A 20022-nucleotide genomic window follows, 5' to 3' on the forward strand; every position below is an offset into this window, starting at 1 on the left:
AATCAGACAGTTTGTGTCAACTCTAAATCTCCGTTCATAATGAGTCCTAGGGCAAGTTAGGGATAATTAGGCAGCCTCAAGGACAGTGCAGGGACTTCAGGACAGGTAAGGAAGTTTCCAGAGATTGAGGGCAACAAATTCCAAAGGGGACTAATCAGACACCCCAGGACTAAGGTCAACAGGCATTCTGGATAGAGGACAATGAAGAAGAAAGATAAGGGCGGTGACACAGAGACTTAGTTCTGGGCACAGAGACATTTAGGCAGTGAGTGAGACCAATCACACAGAGACTGGTGGAGCTTTAGAATAATGAGGGAAAGAAGGTAAATATTCCCTGAGGCACAACTCCACTTGGGCTTCCTTGCCCCTCCCTGACCTGGTTCCACTGGCCTGGGAGTTCCACTTTATTTCGAATCCTTTTCTCCTTAATGAACTTTTTCTCTAAACAAATCTCCCTCTTCTCGCTTGCTTGCCTGAGCATCTGCAAAGTTCCTGCTGCAGCTTCATGAGACACCAACCGTGGGGGTCTAGTGGCTGGGACTCAGCGCTGCACCTGCAGCCTGGGATCCATTCCTGGCGGGGAGACTAGGCCTGAAAACTTGCAATTCCGGGATCAATAACACTGCCTTCCCGAGATCCTGGTGATTTCTGCACAAGGCAGGAGTGCCTAAGAATCTCTGTGGACGAGTGGATGAGTGTTCTGAGTATTGAACACCCCAGTTCTAATATACCAAAAAAAAAAAAAATCTGTTGTTTAACTTCTTTTCTCCCAGCCTCCTTTTCTTAGCTGCAAAGTAATACAGCAGTCTTACTTAAAAGATCTAGGAGCGCTGAATGGGTCTTGGATGTAAAAACACTGGGGCCAGTTAGAATGTTCACACTTCCTGAGTCCTTTTTTTTTTTTTTAATAGATTTATTTATTTATTTATATAAGCGCTGGGTACAGTCAGAAGCACGGGAGGGCGAGGGAATTCACCAGAGCCAGAGGGGAGAGCAGAGCAGGCAGACTGACGAAGTACACTGTTGAGGGGAGCAGCGGGCGGCAGGAGAGGTCTGCGTGCCATGTGGGACCCTCGCCCGGCAGCCGGGGATCAAACCAGCGCTGCAGAGGCTGCCGGCAGCTTCACAGCCCAGCGCTCAACCGCTGCACCACCAGGGAGGCCCTTCTTGAGTCCTTTTGACCCATTCCCGTTGTTCCTGCCTCAGTTTCCACTGGGGCCACTGTTTCTCCCACTGACCTTCTCCTCTTACTTTTTGGTCGATGTCTATACTCAGAGATAAGATGGCAGGGAGTGGAGAGAGGTAATAATGTCTTAACCTACTTTATAATTCTGCGTAAGGAAGAGCCACTAGATGAAAATTAAGAACCCCCCAACTACTCAAAATGAATGCATTTATCAAACACGTAAATTACCCAATAGTGGAAGAAAAATTCTCTTCTTCTCATGGTCCTGTATCTCTGTATCTGGATATATTTTTTAAAGAAAAGAAATTTCACAGACCCATGTGACAGTATAATGTGTTTTCTTTCTAATAAATTTTTAAAACGTAATTCATTGAAATTGTGAGATTAATAATAATACTAATAAGGGAATTGCAAGAGAGAGCCCCATAAACAATGCTAAGACTGTGAGAAGGAAAATCCACTACCTATTCATACCGTTTAAAAATAAATAGTGCTGAACACTGCACTCTGCTCCAGCTCAGGGTGCTTTTGCTGAGTTTTGAAAATGTTTTGTAAAACACCGTTTTTAAGTCAAAGTTATGGTGGGCTTGGCTTAGTCCGGCAACTGATGTGGCAACATCGATATCTCCTAAATTATTCATCTTTGCAATGGAAAATTCCTCTCCTGGAAACCTCAGGATTGAATTAGAGTTGAGCTCATTCAAGCCTATGTTTATTGAAAAAGTAAACCCACACAATAAGCGTTGCCCTTTCCTAGGTGATCGGGAACCAGGAGCAGAATCTATGTGTTAAGGAAATACCTACATCTCTCTGAAAATCAAAATGTTTCCCGACCTGGTTGGAGGGTCCTTTCAGTGATCTGTTTCCCAAGTCATGTGGTGCTTGCAGTTTGGCTAGACGTCGCCAGAGACCCCCGAGGGAGGCTGTTGCTCTGGTTCTGGGTGGAGGGCTGTGCTTGTAATGTGTTCGGGGAGATCCCTATGGGTGCCAGGGGTCCTCTCTGGGTGCTCTTGCAGGTGCCCCCAGGCTTCCTGGAGACCGCGCTTCTACTTGTTTCTCCTCACCTCCCTTCTTACGGCCTGTTTTGGTTTTGACGGTTTGCATGGACTTACAGGGTGTTTCTGATTCGGGGGAGGGGGCATTTTTGTATCCCTGAACTTGGCAAGCCCGTGACCCGTTCTTAAGTGCAGAGGGACTGTGCATGCCAGGTCTGGGCGGTGGGCCGAGAACAGACTGCAGGGGGCTGGGCAGCTGCGGGAGACTGGATGGGCTCTGGACCAGCTGGCCAAGCCGCTGCTGTGGGACCTCCAAGGAATTTACTCTCCAGTCCCAGCCTTGGTGCTTTCGCGACAGACATTTGAATTGAGGGCTGCAAAGCCTCAAAATAGGAAGAAAATGAAGCTTTTCTTTCTGAGAAGGCAGCTGCCCAAGGGTGCTTTCTTTACTGTTTGTTTGTAGGGTGTAGGGGAGACCCCCATCACTTTGGTTCTCGGCTGGTGGAGCATCATGACAGCCTCAGATGAGTTTGCAGAGGAAAGAGATGAGCTTAATAATGTGCACACAGGAAGTGGGGGGGCAGTGATTAAACCAGCCCAGTTTCATACTGGGAGAGCAGGATTTAAATCTCACGGGGGCCGCTCGAATCAGCAGGCCCAGGAAGCCCCCGGAACCCTTCCCACCAACCCCACCTGTGGCCCTTGGGTTTCTATCCACCTGGGACTAGGAGGGTGGCCAGCACCAAGGGCCCTCGTGCTGTCTCTGTACTTCAAGATGAAGCAGACACCAGCAAGTGAGTGTCCCAGCTTCCTCTCCTGGCTGTCTCCCTGCAGCCTCTAGAGCCTTGTGCATAATTAGGGCTTTCCTGCCTTAGGGGGCTGGAACAGCAGCTGAATTGATCCTATCCCTGGTCAGTCAAGAGGAGTCTTGCCACTTCCTGGAAGCAGTGGTTCTGAAGGATTTCAGAGCAGGGAAGGGAAGCTTATGTGGTCGGATAAATTCAGGGGCTTACATGGCCACATAAACTTGGGAAAGTCTGGGCTAAGCAAAAATAAGGAAAAAAAGCTGTGACTTCTCTTCATTGACCTTTTGATAAAAACCCCATCTGCCCAACTCCTCTCTCACAGGTTATGGAACAGGCAGGCTCAAGCCTGTGTTTGAGCCTCATGAGACTTGACAGACAGGTACCTGTAGTCTAGGCTTTTCTGCATTACAAGCAGCCCTGCCCGTGGACCCTAAGTGCTGTGGGTGACTTAGAATGGGCAGCTGCTCCGCTCAGAATGGAGCAGAAGCCACGTGCCCAGCCCAGCCACCCTGCCCCTCCGCTGCCACCATCCCTTTCCGCCCCTCTGTGGCTGGGGGAGGCCATGAGCAGGTGCCCTCTGCCTCCCGGGGCCACCAGTCCTCTTGCACATCAGCCTTTGGATACCAGGAAGCAAACCATGAGGCCAGGACGGGGGCGCCCATGCAGCAGAAGGGGGCAGGAGAGAAATGGAAAAAGGGTCAAGGTAGAGAGCCGTGGGGGGTGACATGTATTTTTATAGAGAGACACTTGCTGATGCTCACATGTCCAGGTCCCTTGTTCTAGCACCCCCAGGACAAAGGGAATTTTCTATCCAGGAAGTTGAAAATAATCAGAGACACCAAAGTCCTCCAACTCATGTAACCCCATATATGCTATTCGGGGGGCCCCATGGGACATGGAGTGGCAGGGCCTTCCTTAGAGGCCTGAGTAGCTCGGATGTGCCTCAGGCCAAGGGGAGCGCAGGGTTCCTGCTGGCAGACCTGTGATGCGGTGGGGGTGGGGTGCAGGACAGATGGACTGGGCCCACTTGGAAGTTTCCAGACTGTTGTGCCTTCACGTCTCCGCTTTTCCAGGTTGTATCCACGCCACGCCAGCGCCCTGAACAACCTGGGGACGCTGACGAGGGACACGGCGGAGGCCCAGAGCTACTACCGGCGGGCACTGCAGCTCAACCCCCAGCACCACCGGGCCCTTTTCAACCTCGGGAACCTGCTCAAGTGAGTGGGTGGCCTCAGGCCCCCGAAGCCTTCCCTTCCCCTGCTCCCCTGTTTGTGCTCCTCCACTGGGAGCAAACAATTGGGGTTTTCACACTTGGGTGCATGTGACGTGCCTCTGAACTCAGTCTACCCTTTATCTGTTCAGAGAGTTTTCGGGAGTGTGTCTCGGACATTTCACGGGTTGTCTGGCGAGGCCGGGACCAGGAGGGGGACACATTCCTTTATTGCCAAATCATGTTCCTTTATTGCCAGAACCTATGATACATGAATGCCGAGAGGCCTCAGGAGGAAAAGCAGGCAGCAGCGTGGGCCTGGCCTGGCCTGGCTGGTCACCTCTAGGGCAGCAAGAGTGAATTATGGGGGGTGCTGGCCCAGGAGGAGCATGGTCCTCTGAGGACAACAGATGGGGGCCCACCTGGAGCCCAGGGTGGAGCCTCCCATCCGTGAGGCTTGGGCGTGCTAGTGCTGGGTGTCACTCTACCTTGCAGGCCCCTTGCGGGGCTGAGGGCTGAACAGGGCTGCTTTGGCCTCTCCAGCTTTTGTTAGTAGAAAGTCCTACAGATTTCACTTCTCCGCTGAGAAAAACAGGCGCTGATCAATGCTGATCTCAGAAACCACATAGAAGAGTACTGTTCCCAGAGAAGCTTTAATGGCCTGGACACCAAATGATGGTCTCACCAGGAGTGCCAACCTGCAGTGGTGACTTCTGTGCTGTGTGGGTGTGGTGGACAACGAGGCCAGAGGGCCCTATAAATGCATCTCATGCCACGCGGACCTGAGGAGATGGGCACCCTCCACCTTCCTGTTTCGGTCACACGAGATGCCATGTATGTTCTCTCAGCACCATGAGTTCAGAGTCGCAGGAAGTTCCTAGGAGCTAGGCGCTGCTCACAGCCAGTCATGGTTCATATGTCCAGAGCCCCCTGGGGTTAAGGATGGCTCCGTGGGAATAGCACGACCTTTGTGAACAACTTTGACCTTGACAGAGAGGTCTTTGTCCAGGCTGGAGCCCTCATGAGAAGCAGTTCTGCCAGAGGACCCCAGCCCCAGGGATTGACTTCACTCGCACCCTCATGTCTGTGACTAACAGTTTCAGACCCTCCAGCTGCAGTGGGCGCCGCAGAGTGTTAGCCAGTGTACTTGGTGGCCTCCCTGGCCTTTCTCGGGACCCTGAAGCTGACCTGTTACAATGCTGTGCGTACTTTTGCAGGGTGAGAGATGGAGAAGGACCACCTTCCACGCCAGTGTCCTTAATTTACATTCATTATGGTTGGCTGGGCCTGAAGTTTGAGACGTAATATAGGCAAGACTGGCATAAATTTTTTATTGATGGACAGAGCAGAGTCTCTGTTGGCTCAAGAGAATATGGTAGAACTTTTAAATAAAGGGTTTAGGAAAATAAATCTGTGCCTGCTTGGGTAAAATCATCACTGGTTTTTTTTACTGAAATAGAATCAGAAGCACCTCTTCTGGGGTCACGTCACACCTATCCTGTTGCCAGAAGACAGGACAGGGTGCTAGAAACCTCAGACCAGAGCTGGGGAAACTGAAATAGAATGTCCAGTAATCGAGTGACATTGAAAAGATTTTGCTAACAGCACAGATTTGGTCTTCTCTGGCCTGATCCCTTATACAGTCGAATTTCTAAAGAATGGAAGAAGGGTTACCCAGCTCAGGGAACCCTCCCATGGCCTGCATTTGGCTTTTCCAAATGCTATATTTCTCATGCACCTTGTTAGAGAGTAAGTGTTATCTCTGACATGAATTTAAGTCTTGGGGATATATTACCCCAGGGCCGGACCAGCCTTGTGAAAAAGAAGTTGATGCACTCGAGAGAGAAGATCTCCACTTGTTTCTGTTTTCTGCAGCCCTGGAGAAGCCAGAATGGCTGGATAAAGAAAACCTTTTTGACTTCCTTCCTTCCCACATTAGGCTGCCAGCATCAGAGAGCAAGTTCTGGAACCTCCTCTTGGTGTGAGGCCCCACCCCACCCTGGTGACCCATTGGTGTCCCTTGGCCTCCAGCTGGCTCACCTGCATCTCAGTTTCCCCCTCACCTTTATCCAACTCAGGCCTGTGTGTCTCTCAGGTCTCCTTCCTCCCAGCATCTCCGTCACCCCTTCTCCTTCCTCTCCGCTGCCTCCCAGTCTGCATGTTCTCACTCAAGGTCATCCTCCGGAATTGCCTTCCTGCTCTGCAAGCTTGGTGCCGTCTTCACCGAGGTCAGCAGCTGCTCTGTCACCCAGGTTCTCCCAGCCATGCCCATGGCTTCTGCTCCCCCGGGAGTTCTCCCTGCTGCTAGGCTGCGGCGCAGTTCTGCTGGCCTTTCCTTCTGGGGTACTTAACTCTGACCTTAGCCTCTTACCTCTGCCCACCCTCCCCTGCCCAACCCTCTGGAGGGGTCACAAGGGCGACCTGCCACCTCTGGCTCCTCTCTGGGCTCAGGTGTCTTCTCTTCAACCAAGACCTTGACAGTCATCTCCCGACTCCCTCATCCCCTGTTAAATCTCCACTCCAATGTCTATGTTCATCACTTACAATCCCAGCCTGAATTTCTCTGACCTGTTTCAGTTCTGCACGTGAGGTTACTCCCACCTGACTGTCACTGACTTGTCCCACTAGGCCCCCAGCCCAGGGAACCCTCAACCCAGGGAAACCCCAGCACAGGGTACCCCCATCACCTGCATTTGGCTTTTCCAAATGCAGTATTTCTCATAAGTTCTGTCAGATGGGCTTGCATTTGGGGATACCACAAGCCTCTGCCATCTCACTCCGCCACCCCCTCCCAGAGCCGTGCTCATCTATCCGAACGCGTGCCTGGCCCCTCTTGCAATCTCTTAGGTGTCAGAGGAGAAAAGTCTGAGATGAACTGAGAGCCCTGAGGAGGGCATTGTGAAAAGAACAGGGTGGGGGCAGTCGCCCCAAGGTTTCCTGCCTTCCTGTCAGGGGCCTTCATTCTCCACACCCAGGTGAGGTCCCAGGTGAGGTTGCTGTGAATGGTGACTCACCAAGGTGAATCTGCGAGTCTCCTTTTTCTGCTTCACAATGTCGAACCTGTTCTCAAGCTCCCTCTTTGCGCTTTTGTCTTGCTCCCTTAATGAGGCACCTCATAAATCACCTGTGCTTATGTGGCTTTTTTAAAATGCTGAGCATAATTAACATGCAAAATAAATGCACAAATGTCAAGTGTTCAGTGCAATATATTTTGATGATTTTATATATTCTTGTAATAACAAAACACAAAACAACACACAGAACATCCCAGCATCCCCAAAGACCTCTCATGTCTCTTTTCAGTTAAAGTCTCCCCTTCCCCCCAGGTCCTCAATGCTATGGTATTTTCAATGCTGAGAATTTCGCCTGTTGTCAAGCTTCAATAAATACATTCGCAATGTATTTTTTGATGGCTGAATGTTTTTGCCTAGCGTGACTTTTTGGGTCTCATCCATGTTCTTACATGCTGCTTTTTTATTGCTGAGTGGTATTCCATTGGGTAAATATGATGCAGTTGGTTTATCCGTTTTCCTGTGGATGCTTACTGAACTTGACTGTAGATTTGAATTATTGTCCTTTTTCTTGATCAGTATCTAGGAGAGGAAGTATGGGTGGCTATATCTTTAATATTTTAAGAAACTGACAGGCAACAGGAGTCCTGTGACGCTGCCCTACCAGGGGTGCCACAGTGCCAGCCCTGACTTAGGGCCGCTCTCTTAACTGAGGTGGAATTGGAGACTGGGAGGGATTTGAAGTCTTATGTATCTTCCAAAGCCAGACTGCTGTGCTGAGAACCAGCTGGTAGAAGTGGGCAGGAACTGCATGGGGGGTGAAAGGAGCAAGAGCTGACTCCCTGCCAGGCCCAGGAACAGGGACATGTCCAGCACATCCATGGGTGCTTCTTGGGCCTCGCAGGCCTAGGGGAGGGGAAGGGCAGGTCTCAGCCCAGGCCCCGTGACCCAGAGCTGGCACACGGGGTGCAGATGGCAGCATCTAAACCAGGGTGGCTCCGCTGCAGCCACAAAGCCCTTCCCTTGGGCCTGAGTGAGTCCTAGAAACACACGGGGCTCCTCGCCGCCTCCTGCCCCAGTTGCAGCCGGGAGCACAGCTTCCAGGCTTCCTCCCAGTCCCGGAAGGCTCAGCCTAAATTCCTTGTGAGAGGCATCATTTTTTGGATCCAACAACAGCAGAACACCCCAACAAAGAACAGCTGTGAGGACTGGGCCCAGCCCCCCCAAGTTCACACTGTGGCTAATGGGCAAATTCACCCCTGCCAAGTGGATCGTCAAAAGCCATTTATTTCTGTGAACTGGCATTTCCTACCTTCTCCTGAAATGCCAGTGCTTTTTCAAAGCGAGCATCTGCTTTCAGTTTAAACACATGTGTCATGAAATTTTAGACAGGAATCCAGCAAGTTTTCTAAATTGACAAACTTAGCAGGTCCTTAATTACTAAAAGAAAATGTGGTGAAGTCTTATTTGCTTTTGCTAAGTATCTGTCACTGAGATTGGGCCAGGGAAGTGAGTTGATGCAAATGTTTTTACTTAGCACACAAGAAAACCAGGCCCTCTGTGGGACCAGAGGAAGACGCTGGAAACCACCAGCCCAGCGTTTCATGGCAGAATTCATGCAAGGCAGGCAACATCTAGTTTCTACTCAATGTTTCTCTTCTGACACCCGCGCCGGGGGCATCACTGACCACAGGGACCCTGCCCAGGAATTTCACCCTTCTGCAAGGTCCCGGGGGAGTGGAGTCTTGCTGGCGGAGTGTTGGGTTTTTTTTTATCAGTCAGGAGATTTTATTAGCAAGCAGTACAGCCTGGGCTTCTCAGAAAGAGACAGCAGCCTCTTGCCATGATGATGTCCTTGGCACCCCTGTCCCTCGTCACCCCACGGGCAGATGGACCAGTCCTGCAGGCAAAGCAGACAGCCCCGCCACCTCCCCCTCTGTCTCCATTTGCCCCAGGAGGCCATCCTGCTCCTTTCTGCTGCTGTCTCTGGGCTGTCCCAGATACCCACATGCCAGGGACATAATAACCAGGCTGAGTCCTTTCGCAGAGGCCCGAGACCACCCAGCTCAGAGAGGCCTGAGGGCCTGTTGAGAAGGATGCTCCCAGGCCTTTTCCCAGACCTGCCCGTAGTTCCCAAGGCCTAGTAGCCCACCTTTTCCCGAACCCCCAGTGTGAGCCCTGCAAGATTCAGATGAAGAAAATGGACCAGACCGTGTTAGTGGGACAGCTGGTTCTTGGCCAGCCCTTACTCATGGGATTTCCTGTCTCACGGATGATGTAGGAAATAGATGACTCTAGATAGAAAGGCAAGGGCTGACCCAGGCAGTCTGGTAGCGTCTCCTGGAGGCGGAAGGTGACTCAGGCTTCAGGTCCTGTCCCAGCTACTTGTACATGGGCTCCTGTGCTGCCCAGCTGACGCCCCAGAACTGCTCCTCTGGGGTTCACAGATCCCGGTTAACAAACTTATAAGATACTAAATAAAACTCAAAAGGGTGCAGAGCTAGACACAGGAGGTGGAAAAATGTGTGAATTGCCCAAAGCGTTGTCCACCTTTAAGAGAACTCAAGGGGCTCTGAGCACCTGCAGCCAGTCTGGCTCTAGTCAGTAAAATCCAGAGCAAATCGGTCTATTTTTGCTAAGAGAAATGAGACTTTGAAGCCCGATCAGAGGATTTAAACAAAGTGTCACTAAAAGTTATTCTTTGTTCCCCCACATTCCTCCCCAGGTCCCAGGAGAAGAAAGAGGAGGCTGTGGCCTTGCTGAGGGACGCCATCAAGTACGGCCCGGAATTTGCAGATGCCTATTCCAGCTTGGCCTCCTTACTGGCCGAGCAGGTAATTGTTCCCATTTAATTTCACATAATAGTTTTTTCTCCTTTTCCTGTTGAATAGCACAGTAAGTTAACCTTACCCTGATTCTACACTGCTTTGATGTGTGAGTTGCTCTTGGGCAACGCTGCATTGCTTTTCTTCCAGACACCAGCATCAGGCCCAGGCCCAGGCCAGGGCTGGAGGTGTGGGGGGTGGGGATGGCGTCGGTGGCCTTTCCACAGAGATGGACTATAGCAGTAATTCGTATTTTGTCAGTTGGAGGCAAAATCTGTCAAGAACAGGGGACAGTATTGGCTGACTTTCTGGCTACTTCTTGTATTTTTTCTGGGGGTATGCTAATGCCCTCAGACTCCTGAGCTCAGTAAGGATAGTGGCTGAGTGGGGATACCCATGAGAAGATGGCAGTCTACACTGTGGAGGGCATTTCTATTCCTGCCCCCCCTTCCCTGTGTCTAAATGATTTGACCTCCTTTTCAGTGTCTCTTCTCCTGGCCGTTGTCACCCCTGGGGGATACCGTGGCCTGGCTGGGCCATGTCAGTGCCCACACTAGGCTGTAGACTCTGTCATCACACATGGTTGTTGTCAGCCTTAAGTTCAACACTTGAAAGGTGTGGCATTCAGGTGCCTGAACTGTGATGAGGGATTGGATGCCACTTGTAAGTTACAGGGGGTGCGGTTTTTGTCCAGAATACTCTGGGGAGCTCACCAGGAAGCAGAATTATGTCTTGCTATGAAAACGTAAGTGTCCGAAATGATCAGCCTCATTTTCTTGTTCTGCTGTCCTCTGCGTGGTGTAGGCTGGCTGGCTGATTTTAACGCATGGCCATGCACAGCTTGCAAGCAGAATGATGCTGGTCATGTTTTGTGGTCCACTCCGGCTTGGGTCACAGTAGACACTGCAGTGTTTCTGACTTAAAAATGGGCTCTGTCACTAATACTCTTCCTCGTCCTCATCCTGGCTTCTTCATTTTCATAGGAAGACCCTGCCTCTGCCTGGCTGGTGGTCTTGCAGCTACTCAGACACACCAAGCCTGCCTCTCTGCCTCAGGGCCCTTGTGCTGTTTCCTGTGCCTGAGCACATTCCCTCCACATACCCTGTTGGTGTGTCCCCACATATCACCATCTGGGCAGACCTGTAACTTGCTCTACTCGATGGAACTTACCCTTCAGATGACAGTAGCACACCCAAACACCACAATGCTGGTGTGTCTCGGGGCGCTTTAGACAGATCCCAGCAGAATCCCCACTCACCCGGCTCTGCGGAGCCAACTTCTCTCTCTGTAAATCCTCCTGATTTTTCAAGACCCAGTTCACCTTCCCCTGACTCCCCAATATTCTCTCCCTCCTTCCCTTATGGTGAGCGGATTCCCCAAGCTTCTGTAATAGCCATGGAACACACGATAACATGCAAACTCATCACGAGTATCCTTGAATCGACATCTTAAACTAGAAACAGCTTTACAGGGTTATTTCCCTCGTAAGGCCGCAGACTTGGAGGCAGCCTGGCCTCTGCACGCCCCTGCTTCTGCAGGACCAACTGAGTTCCCTGCCCAATGACACACAGGCAGCATCCAGCCTCAGCCCTCAGAGGCAGGCCTGAGCTGACACTGCCAGTGCTTGACCAGGCCTTATAAGGTGTGGCGGTGCCAGAACAGCTCAAGTGAGGAGTGCTATGCCACACTCTTGCCTCAGTTTCCAAATCTGGAAGTTGATAGTCTAAATGCACCTTATCTTAGGGCCTTATGTTTTAAGAGTCTATAGCTGTCTCTTTGAACCTCACATAGGTGCTAATGAACATTTTAATGCCTACCTTAAGGCCCCACTCTAATGAGTGCTATTGATTCTATACAAATTAAGTGGTAATAGAGTGGAAAGTAATTTGCCTTAATTAATATCTGAAAGTCTTCTGTTGTATTCCTTTTCTAAATTGACAGACTCCAAGTCCATGAAAAAAGGGTTTTTCAAATGATCCAGATTCATAGTGACCTTGAAATTCATTTTGGTCCGTTCTGCAACATTTTACTACTAACAATTTTTATAGAACGGGGAGTTTTAAAAAGAGCTACATGTATACCTCTCCCTCAGATATGTTTAAGAGGTGTTTGATGCCTTATTTAAAGTCAGTAACATGATGAATTTAATTTTTGTGACCCACAGTGGCTAATTGATGTAAAGTTACAACATGCCGCGTAGTTGAAGTTACCGTTTTTAGGACAAACCAGGATGTGACCGTAATCCTCCCTTACCTACAAAGGTAAAAAGGGTTTATCTATCTCTGTACATTACCTCAGCTCCTTTATATCAGCCTGAAATTGCAGGTGCTCGAGGCATTTTTAGTCATTTTTTTCCCTGCTATTCATGGTATGAACTGCTCTTTCTAGATATTTTACTTGGCAGACTAGTGAGACTAATTATGAAGTTCTTGTTTACATTTTTGATAGGACATGCAGTGGTCAGCTGTGGGAGAATGCCCTGCAAGGTCTGCGGAATCTTCTCTGCAGACTGACCTTAACTGGACCCCAGTTTAGTGGGGCGCAGTTTTCAGCTGCTTAATTTGATGAATAATAGTATCGTTTGGCTGGCCCGTGTGTCTTGTCTGCAGGTGTTCTGAGCCACTTGGTCACACTTGCAGGACACTAGGGGGTCCCGCCCCAGACCAAGGTGGCAACTCTGTTCAGGAGATGGTCTGAGCCCCTGGTGGACCTGGCACCCCTGCCTGATGACCCTGCCTGATGACCCTGCCTGGTCTTTGCTGATGAGACCACAGGGGCCCCCTCCCTCCCTGTCAGAACTCAGGCCACATTCCTTACTCTGGTGGAGCCTGACAGTATGTGAATCTGTTTGGGGGTGGATTTGAGAAAGGGAAATGTGAAAATGTTGTCAGTAAAGCTGAAAAGACACCCCATGGCAGAACATCTTGAGTCCCCTGGTAGAACTTCAAATTTGAGATCCACAGAGGATAGGAAGCAAAGGGAAGGGGGTAAGAACAGGGTCTTAAAGAAAAGCCTGTTTCGGAAATGGGCGAGGTTTACAGTGGAAGCTTTAAGAGGCGGCCTGCACGGTGGGTGGGGAAGAGCCTTGTTTTAGGAAGCCGGCATGAGCTCCAATAGACGACTTTGGAAGGAGATTCCCTTTGCATGCAGGGACTGTCCGCACGTGAGGCTGACAGGAAAAGAAAACAGGATGCTAGGAGCTGCGGCACACAGCACCCAAAGGGCCATGGAGCCCCGAAGGCCTGGAGAGTGTTGAGGGGAAGCCAGTGGCATCCATGAGGGAGGAGCACCTGAGATCTGCCCAATGTCTCTTTCATTATACAAGTCATAGAAAGTATGGTGGAAAGTGTGGAAACATCTGAAAAAATAGAGACATCTTTCCCCCATGGTGCACAATCCAGAAACAGCAAAGACTACCATTTCATATATCCCACAGGCCTCTCATCTATGTGCCTGTCTCTCACACTCACCTTCATACTTGCCCTGAAATTATTCATAATATTGCACATATTTTCTTGGTGCTGAAGGGCCCACATTGATACCATTTTAATGGCCATGTCCAGTTACCAGAACGATGCATCATAATCTTCAGCCACAGCCCAACTTTTGTCATTTGCCTGGTGATTCTTGTAGCCATGAACTTTGACTTTCTCATGGCTTTTAAAAATAATAGTTTTGAAACAGGACTAGAGGGGCACCACGGCCATCCAAGGCTAGTACCCGACAGAGGATGGGTCACTGTGGGTTCTTCAGCCCCGTGCACAATTGCAAGACCATTCAGGCTCAGGGAACAACAGTTCTGGGGTTTATTTACCAAACCAGGAAACAAAAAGAGTTTCCATGGCCAGCTGTCTCACCCTAGAGTCCCCAGTGGGTAGAAGCCACCCAACTTGATACCTCCTGATTGGACCAAAAAAAAGTCATCCAAGATGGTGCTGTCTTGCCAACGAGGGCCTGGAGCGCCTGGCAGCCCAAGGTGCTCACCGGAGGGTCTGCTGAGTTGACGCTGCAGCAGCCCCAGCCCCAGTCTGAAGGTCGGGATGGACAACCATGGATACTGGACCAGATGACAGCAAAGGCGGCAGCAACAGAAGCCGGAAGCCTCTGTTTTTTCAAAGCAGGTTCAGAGTATAAGTCTGGGCTGGTCCTCAGATGGCTCCTACTCTGCCTTATCTCCCCTTAGCTTTGGCATATTTCACGGCTCTCAAGCTAAATCCCGCAGTTGCTTCCCAGAAGAGTGATAATGTGGTCATCTGCCACCCTCAGCCCCATGTGTTAGCACAAGATGTGCAGGAAATGGCATGTGGACACTCGGCCGTGATGGTGATGAGGGCTGCAAAGAGTCATTTGTGCCGCCAACAAGGAATTCAAATAACAACGAGGTAATTTCACTGAGAAGAAAATGATGAATCTTGCAAGGGAGTGGGAGAAGAGGAGGAATTGTTTGACCCTCTCATTTTATCGTTGAAAGTGTGAGGTGCAGAGAATGCAGGGCTCAGTGACCCACCAATTACAAGAGCAGGGCCAGAAGCTGGTTCCTCTGCTCTTTCCCTGGTGTTGTGGGACCCAGGCCCAGCCTATGGTGATGGACCATCCTGAGGGGGCCCAGGTATGGAAGGAGAAGAGAAAGATAGAGACAACCCAGGGCGAGAGGTGTCATCAAAGTTAGATACATAGAAGGCTCCAGAAGAAAGCTCTCGGGGCCTTCCTGGTGGCTTAGGGGTTAAGTCTCAGCCTTATTACCACCACGGCCTGAGTTTGTTCCCCGGCCAGGGAACTGACCCACATGGCTCAGCAGACCTCTCCTGTCTCGCCCTCTGCTCCCCTCAGTCAATCCACCTGTTCTGCACCCTGCTTTGTCTCTGGTGACTCCTCTCACCCCATACCTCTAGCCTACACCCCAGTTCTATGCAGAAGTTCAAAAACAAAACAAAACAATGGGAGTTAGTGTCTATTAATGTTCTTCCCAGCTCACATATTCTTATTTCCTGTGCTACAAATCTCATCGATCGTGTCTTTAATAAGTGTTTAATTTTCATTTTTCCTCAACTATGTTGGTGTGCTTTAAAAGTATACCAAAGTACACCAAAGTTTGGATCCTTTCAAAACAAAGATGGCTGTTGGCGTCAAATGCTAGCACCGGCCAGAGGGTAACATCAGGAACTCAGGATTTCCAGGGTCTGATTACCCAACTTGGGGTTAACCAGGTTACTCTTTCTTTCATGGCCTCTAAGGCACTAAGTCTTTATTGACCTGTCAGAAGATGACACATATAAAGGGACGAACCCCAGAGGGAGGTGGTGCTCTCACACTCAGGGCCACCTGCACGGCTTCATGGAGAGGAGCTAGAAGCTTGGTGCTGTGCCATGTGGACAGGCGGGCAGGAGCCTCTGTCCTCACCTGTGGGACCACTCTCTCCCAGCAGGTTGTATTGTTAAGTTATGCATCTTGGAGCTCCTTATCCACAGGTGCTTAGCTGTGTCACCTCCACGCCTTTGCCATCTCTCTCATGCGGCCTGGGTAGTGATACTTGCTATTCCTTGTTATCAGCAGGGTAATAAGGATAATGGCTGACGTGATAAAGTGCTGAGTGCTGAGCACTGTAAGCACTTCATGTATTTTAACCCGTTTACTCTCATGCACCCTGTGAGGTAGCCCCACCAGCCATAAATGGAGGTATCTCTACCTCCATGATTCTATGGGTGCGACTGGGCACAGAGCGCAAGTTGTGGGTCTGGGACCCCAACCTGTGTGCTCAGGCATTTCCATCACAGCGCACACCTCCGCCTGGCACTGCGGGGAGAGGTGAGTCAGCAGCCCAAGGGCCACTGTGATCCTTGGGTGAGTCTTACCTGATTTGTGTTCTGCCTGTCACAACACACACACACACACACACACAGAGAGTCAGTCAGTCCTCCCGGGGGTGATAGCTTCATACGCTGCTCTTCTCTTCCATAGAACGAAAGAAGATATTTGGAGGTTTTATTTCATTGCATCCTCTACTTTCTTGAGGTTATGATTTTCTCTCTGGTTCTTCATTTCTGCTGAACTTACTCAAATATGTGGAATTTGCCAGACTCAGACCGTATTTTGTTCCATAAATGGTACTTAAATGTGTGGATTCGAAGAGGTGCCCCTGGTCCTTCTTTGGAGGGTTGTGTCTTCACCTTCTGGGTTTAATCCCTGTGGGCCCGGGGCTCATTGCTCAGCAGTCATTGTGTCTCTATCCAGGAGCCGACGGTGTCATGTCTGAGAAAACCGATGCCACGCAGTCTGGTGTCATGTGTGTGGAGAATGCTTAGTAGTGGTGACTTGCAACCAAGTTGTGATCTGAGTCCAGGCTCGGCTTATATAAAGGACAGTTGCCCAGTACTGTGGCCCCGTCGTTTCCTTTCACCAGCCCTTCCCTGCAGCACCGGCACAGTGACTGGCAGGTCACTGTTAGGACCTGGGTCACCTCGATTCATTCATTTAGGTTTTACCCTCCGTGGTATAAGGGAAAGTGCAATGTTAACAGCCAGCTCAGGATTGTCCCGTGTGTAGCAGTGAACTGTTAGGAGCAGGTAGCAGGGCAATTAGAAACTGAACCACAAAGGTGCACAGCTGACCCGGGCCTTGCCACCAAGGTAGGAGTTGCAGGTGTGCCTTTGAGGGAACATACGTTCCTGTTGGAGAGAACAGCTCAGAAATGGAAAGCGCAGGTTGGACAAGGGAAGGAGCACTTGGTGGACCACAGAGATGCTTTACACAAAGAAAGGCCAAGGCACACCGCAGTGTGATTTAGAGTATCATATTCTGGAAGCCACCGAAGTGCCCACTGGCGGATGTGATATGAGTATATGATGAAATACTATTCAGCCCTTCGACAACAGGGACAGACCTAGAGGGCTTTGTGCTAGTGAAGAAAGTCAGGGAAAGATGACTATACTCTGTGATCTCATTTATATGAGGACTGTTCAAAAAAAGAAAGCTTAAGGCAAAGCTGTCCCTTAATTTCCCTCTCCCCTGCCCTCTCCCTGAAAAACCTCCAAATAAAGCACATGTGTAGGTAAAAAGAGCACTGACTGCAAATGCACCTGAAGACAGATACTCCAAGCCTCCCTGTCTCCAGTGAGACTCATCGCCTTCCAGAGAGTCGCTGTGGGGAGGGCATCCCAATCAGACTTTTCCTACTGTAAGGTCAGTCCTTCCTGATGTCCTTTAGCAGACATCAGCTGAAGGAACTAAACATGAATGTGGCTCTTAGGTACACATGCATAGTGCTGACTTGAATTCAGACGAAGCACAGCACGTCTGATCTCCTTGCTTGCTCCTGGGAAATACTGGGTAAATCCTGCTTCTTGCACTTCCTTTATGCATTGTTTGTTGGGGTGTTTGACTTTGTCATTTATTTTCTTTGTTCTCTTTTAAAGGAGAGATTTCAGGAAGCTGAGGAAATCTACCTGGCTGGAATAAAGAACTGTCCAGAGAGCTCAGACTTACACAACAACTACGGGGTCTTCTTGGTGGACACTGGTAAGTGGGGTGTGTGGGGACTGCCCTCTGAGAGAGTGCGGGCTTTCAGGCAAAGCAACAACACCCCAGAGAAGCCTCCAAAGCAAAATGTACTCGAGGGACAGGCAATGCTGCTGACAGCCAGGTTGCCCCTTAGGACCCCTGTTTCTCCAGCACCCCAAGTGAAGTCCAGTGAAATGTGCTGTCACCCCACCTCTGGACATCCCCAGATCTCCCTGCAGGGCAGGAAGAAGCCTCCAGGGTTTAGTGAGGGGCAGTCTTCCTGCAGCACCATCTATATGGCTGTGTAAATCACTGTGGCCAAGTGTTTCCCAGCCACGAAGCTGGAGCTGCTGGCATGGGGTACATACTTTTCTACGACTGATAAAAACGAGAAATTTCTAGCTCCATCCACGTTGCTGTGAATGGCATGAGTTTATATTTTTTGATTGCTGAATAGTATTCCATTGTATATATATACCTCATCTTGATCCAGTCATCTTTTTTTTTTTTTTTAAAGATTTATTCGGGCCTCCCCGGTGGCGCAGCGGTTGAGCACTGGGTTGCGAAGCTGCCCGCGACCTCTGCAGTGCCGGTTCGATCCCCAGCTGCTCCCCGGCCACCAGAGGAGGGTCCCACATGGCGCGCAGACCTCTCCTGCCACCCGCTGCTTCCCTCAGCAGTGTGCTTCGGTCCTCCTGCCTGTTCTGCTCCCCGCTCTGGCTCTGGTGAATTCTCTCACCCTCCCACGCTTCTGACTGTACCCAGTGCATGTATAAACAAACAAACAAACAAATAAATAAATAAATAACATGCCTCTATTAAAAAAAATAAATAAAAATAAATAAATAAATAAATGAAAGATTTATTCATTTATTTATACAAGCACCGGGTACAGTCAGAAGCGCGGGAGGGCGAGAGAATTCACCAGAGCCAGAGCGGGGAGCAGAGCAGGCAGAAGGACCGAAGTACACTGCTGAGGGGAGCAGCGGCAGGAGAGGTCTGCGCGCCATGTGGGACCCTCCTCTGGTGGCCGGGGAGCAGCCAGGGATCGAACCAGTGCTGCAGAGGCTGCGGGCAGCTTCACAACCCAGCGCTCAAACGCTGTGCCACCGGGGAGGCCCCAGTCATCTATTTTTTGGGCATTTGGATTGTTTCCAGGTTTTCCCTATTGTAAATATGCTGCAATAAACATAGGGGTACAGGTGTTCTTTTGAATCAATGTTTTTGTGTCCTTTGGGTAGATCCCTAGGATTGGAATTGCCAGGTCATATGGTAGCTTCATTTTTAGTAGACCTAGGAACCTCCAGACAGCTTTCCATAGTGGCTGGACCAGTTTGCACTTTCCCCAGCAATGTAGGAGAGTTCCTTTTTCTCCACATCCTCCCCAATGTTTGTTGTTGCTTGTTTTCTTGATAGGTGCCATTCTTACTGGTGTAAGGTGGTATCTCAGTGTGGTTTTGATTTGCATTTCCCTGATTATAGGGGATGTTGAACATTTTTTCATATGATTGGATTGTTTACTTTGTTTTTGTTGAGTTGTGTGAGTTCTTTGTAAATCTTTGTATCAGTCCCTTATCAGTTGTATGGAGTGCAAAGATTTTTTCCAATCAGTGGGGTATCTCTTTGCTGGAGCTAGAAGGAATTATGCTCAGAGAAATAAGCCAGAAGGAAAAAGAAAAATATCGGATGGTTTCACTTACAGCAGGAATATAGGGGAACCAAATAAGACATCACTGTAAAAAAAAAAAAAAAACAATAACAGTACAAAACACGACAAAGCAAAAACAGACAATTATAAATCGGAGACATCCTGCGGGGGAGGAGGAGGGAGAGGGATGAGAGGGAGGGAGGGAGGAGCACAGGGGACTGAGGTGATGGTGCACGGGTGCATTGGTGAAGGAAACTTTATGGGGACTACACCTGAGGGGGTGGGGGGAAGCAAATATTGTTTAAAAATGAACAATGATATGACAAAATAAAAAAAAAAACATTGCTACGGAAGCTGTGTGGTCACACCCCACGGCTCTTCCTGATGTGTGCTGCCTGGTCACCCCCCTCCCACCCCGTTTAATGTCAGACTTCCTGGGCAGAGAGCCTTTCCCCAGTGACCTGTACCCCTCGCTGTGGGCATGCTGTGAACACTTACAAAGACTGCAGAGTTGTTGGAATTTAATGCAAAAGCATCCTTTGCTGTGGCTGACTGTTAGACCACCCGCCCTGCAGTGACCCTCCTTTTAATTACTTTGTCAGTGCGAAATATTCCAGAGGGTGGCTATTTCCTAGGACACTTGCAGCTCTTCTGTCTCAGAATGGGCCTCTGCGCCCTGGTGCACGGACTCGCCCGGGGCTTCTGCGCGGAAGCTTGTTCTGTAGCGCCACCTGCTGGTTCCGCAGCAGCATCGCGATAAGTTAGGGCTCAATGCTGTAAGAATGGGGGAGCTTGGGTGTAGCCTCTCCCCGCTGCTTCGACAACAGTCCCCCACTCACCCCAG

The 20022-nt window shown here is 49.9% G+C and overlaps 1 protein-coding gene across 3 annotated transcripts in view; it reads left to right on the forward strand.

Moving 5' to 3' along the window:
* The window catches only part of TMTC1 (transmembrane O-mannosyltransferase targeting cadherins 1), a gene marked incomplete at its 3' end in the record, with an annotated part of 173124 nt that overhangs the window by 139644 nt on the left and 13458 nt on the right, over positions 1-20022 (forward strand). For all 3 annotated transcript variants that reach the window (XM_084255808.1, XM_084255809.1, XM_084255810.1), the window contains 3 exons: positions 4061-4204; positions 9934-10042; positions 17446-17548. In XM_084255808.1, the coding sequence (XP_084111934.1) occupies positions 4061-4204; positions 9934-10042; positions 17446-17548 (356 nt within the window). The remainder of the gene's footprint in view (positions 1-4060; positions 4205-9933; positions 10043-17445; positions 17549-20022) is intronic.

The sequence above is a fragment of the Talpa europaea genome (assembly GCF_964194135.1).
Source record: "Talpa europaea genome assembly, chromosome: 15".
Classification (NCBI taxonomy): domain Eukaryota; kingdom Metazoa; phylum Chordata; class Mammalia; order Eulipotyphla; family Talpidae; genus Talpa; species Talpa europaea.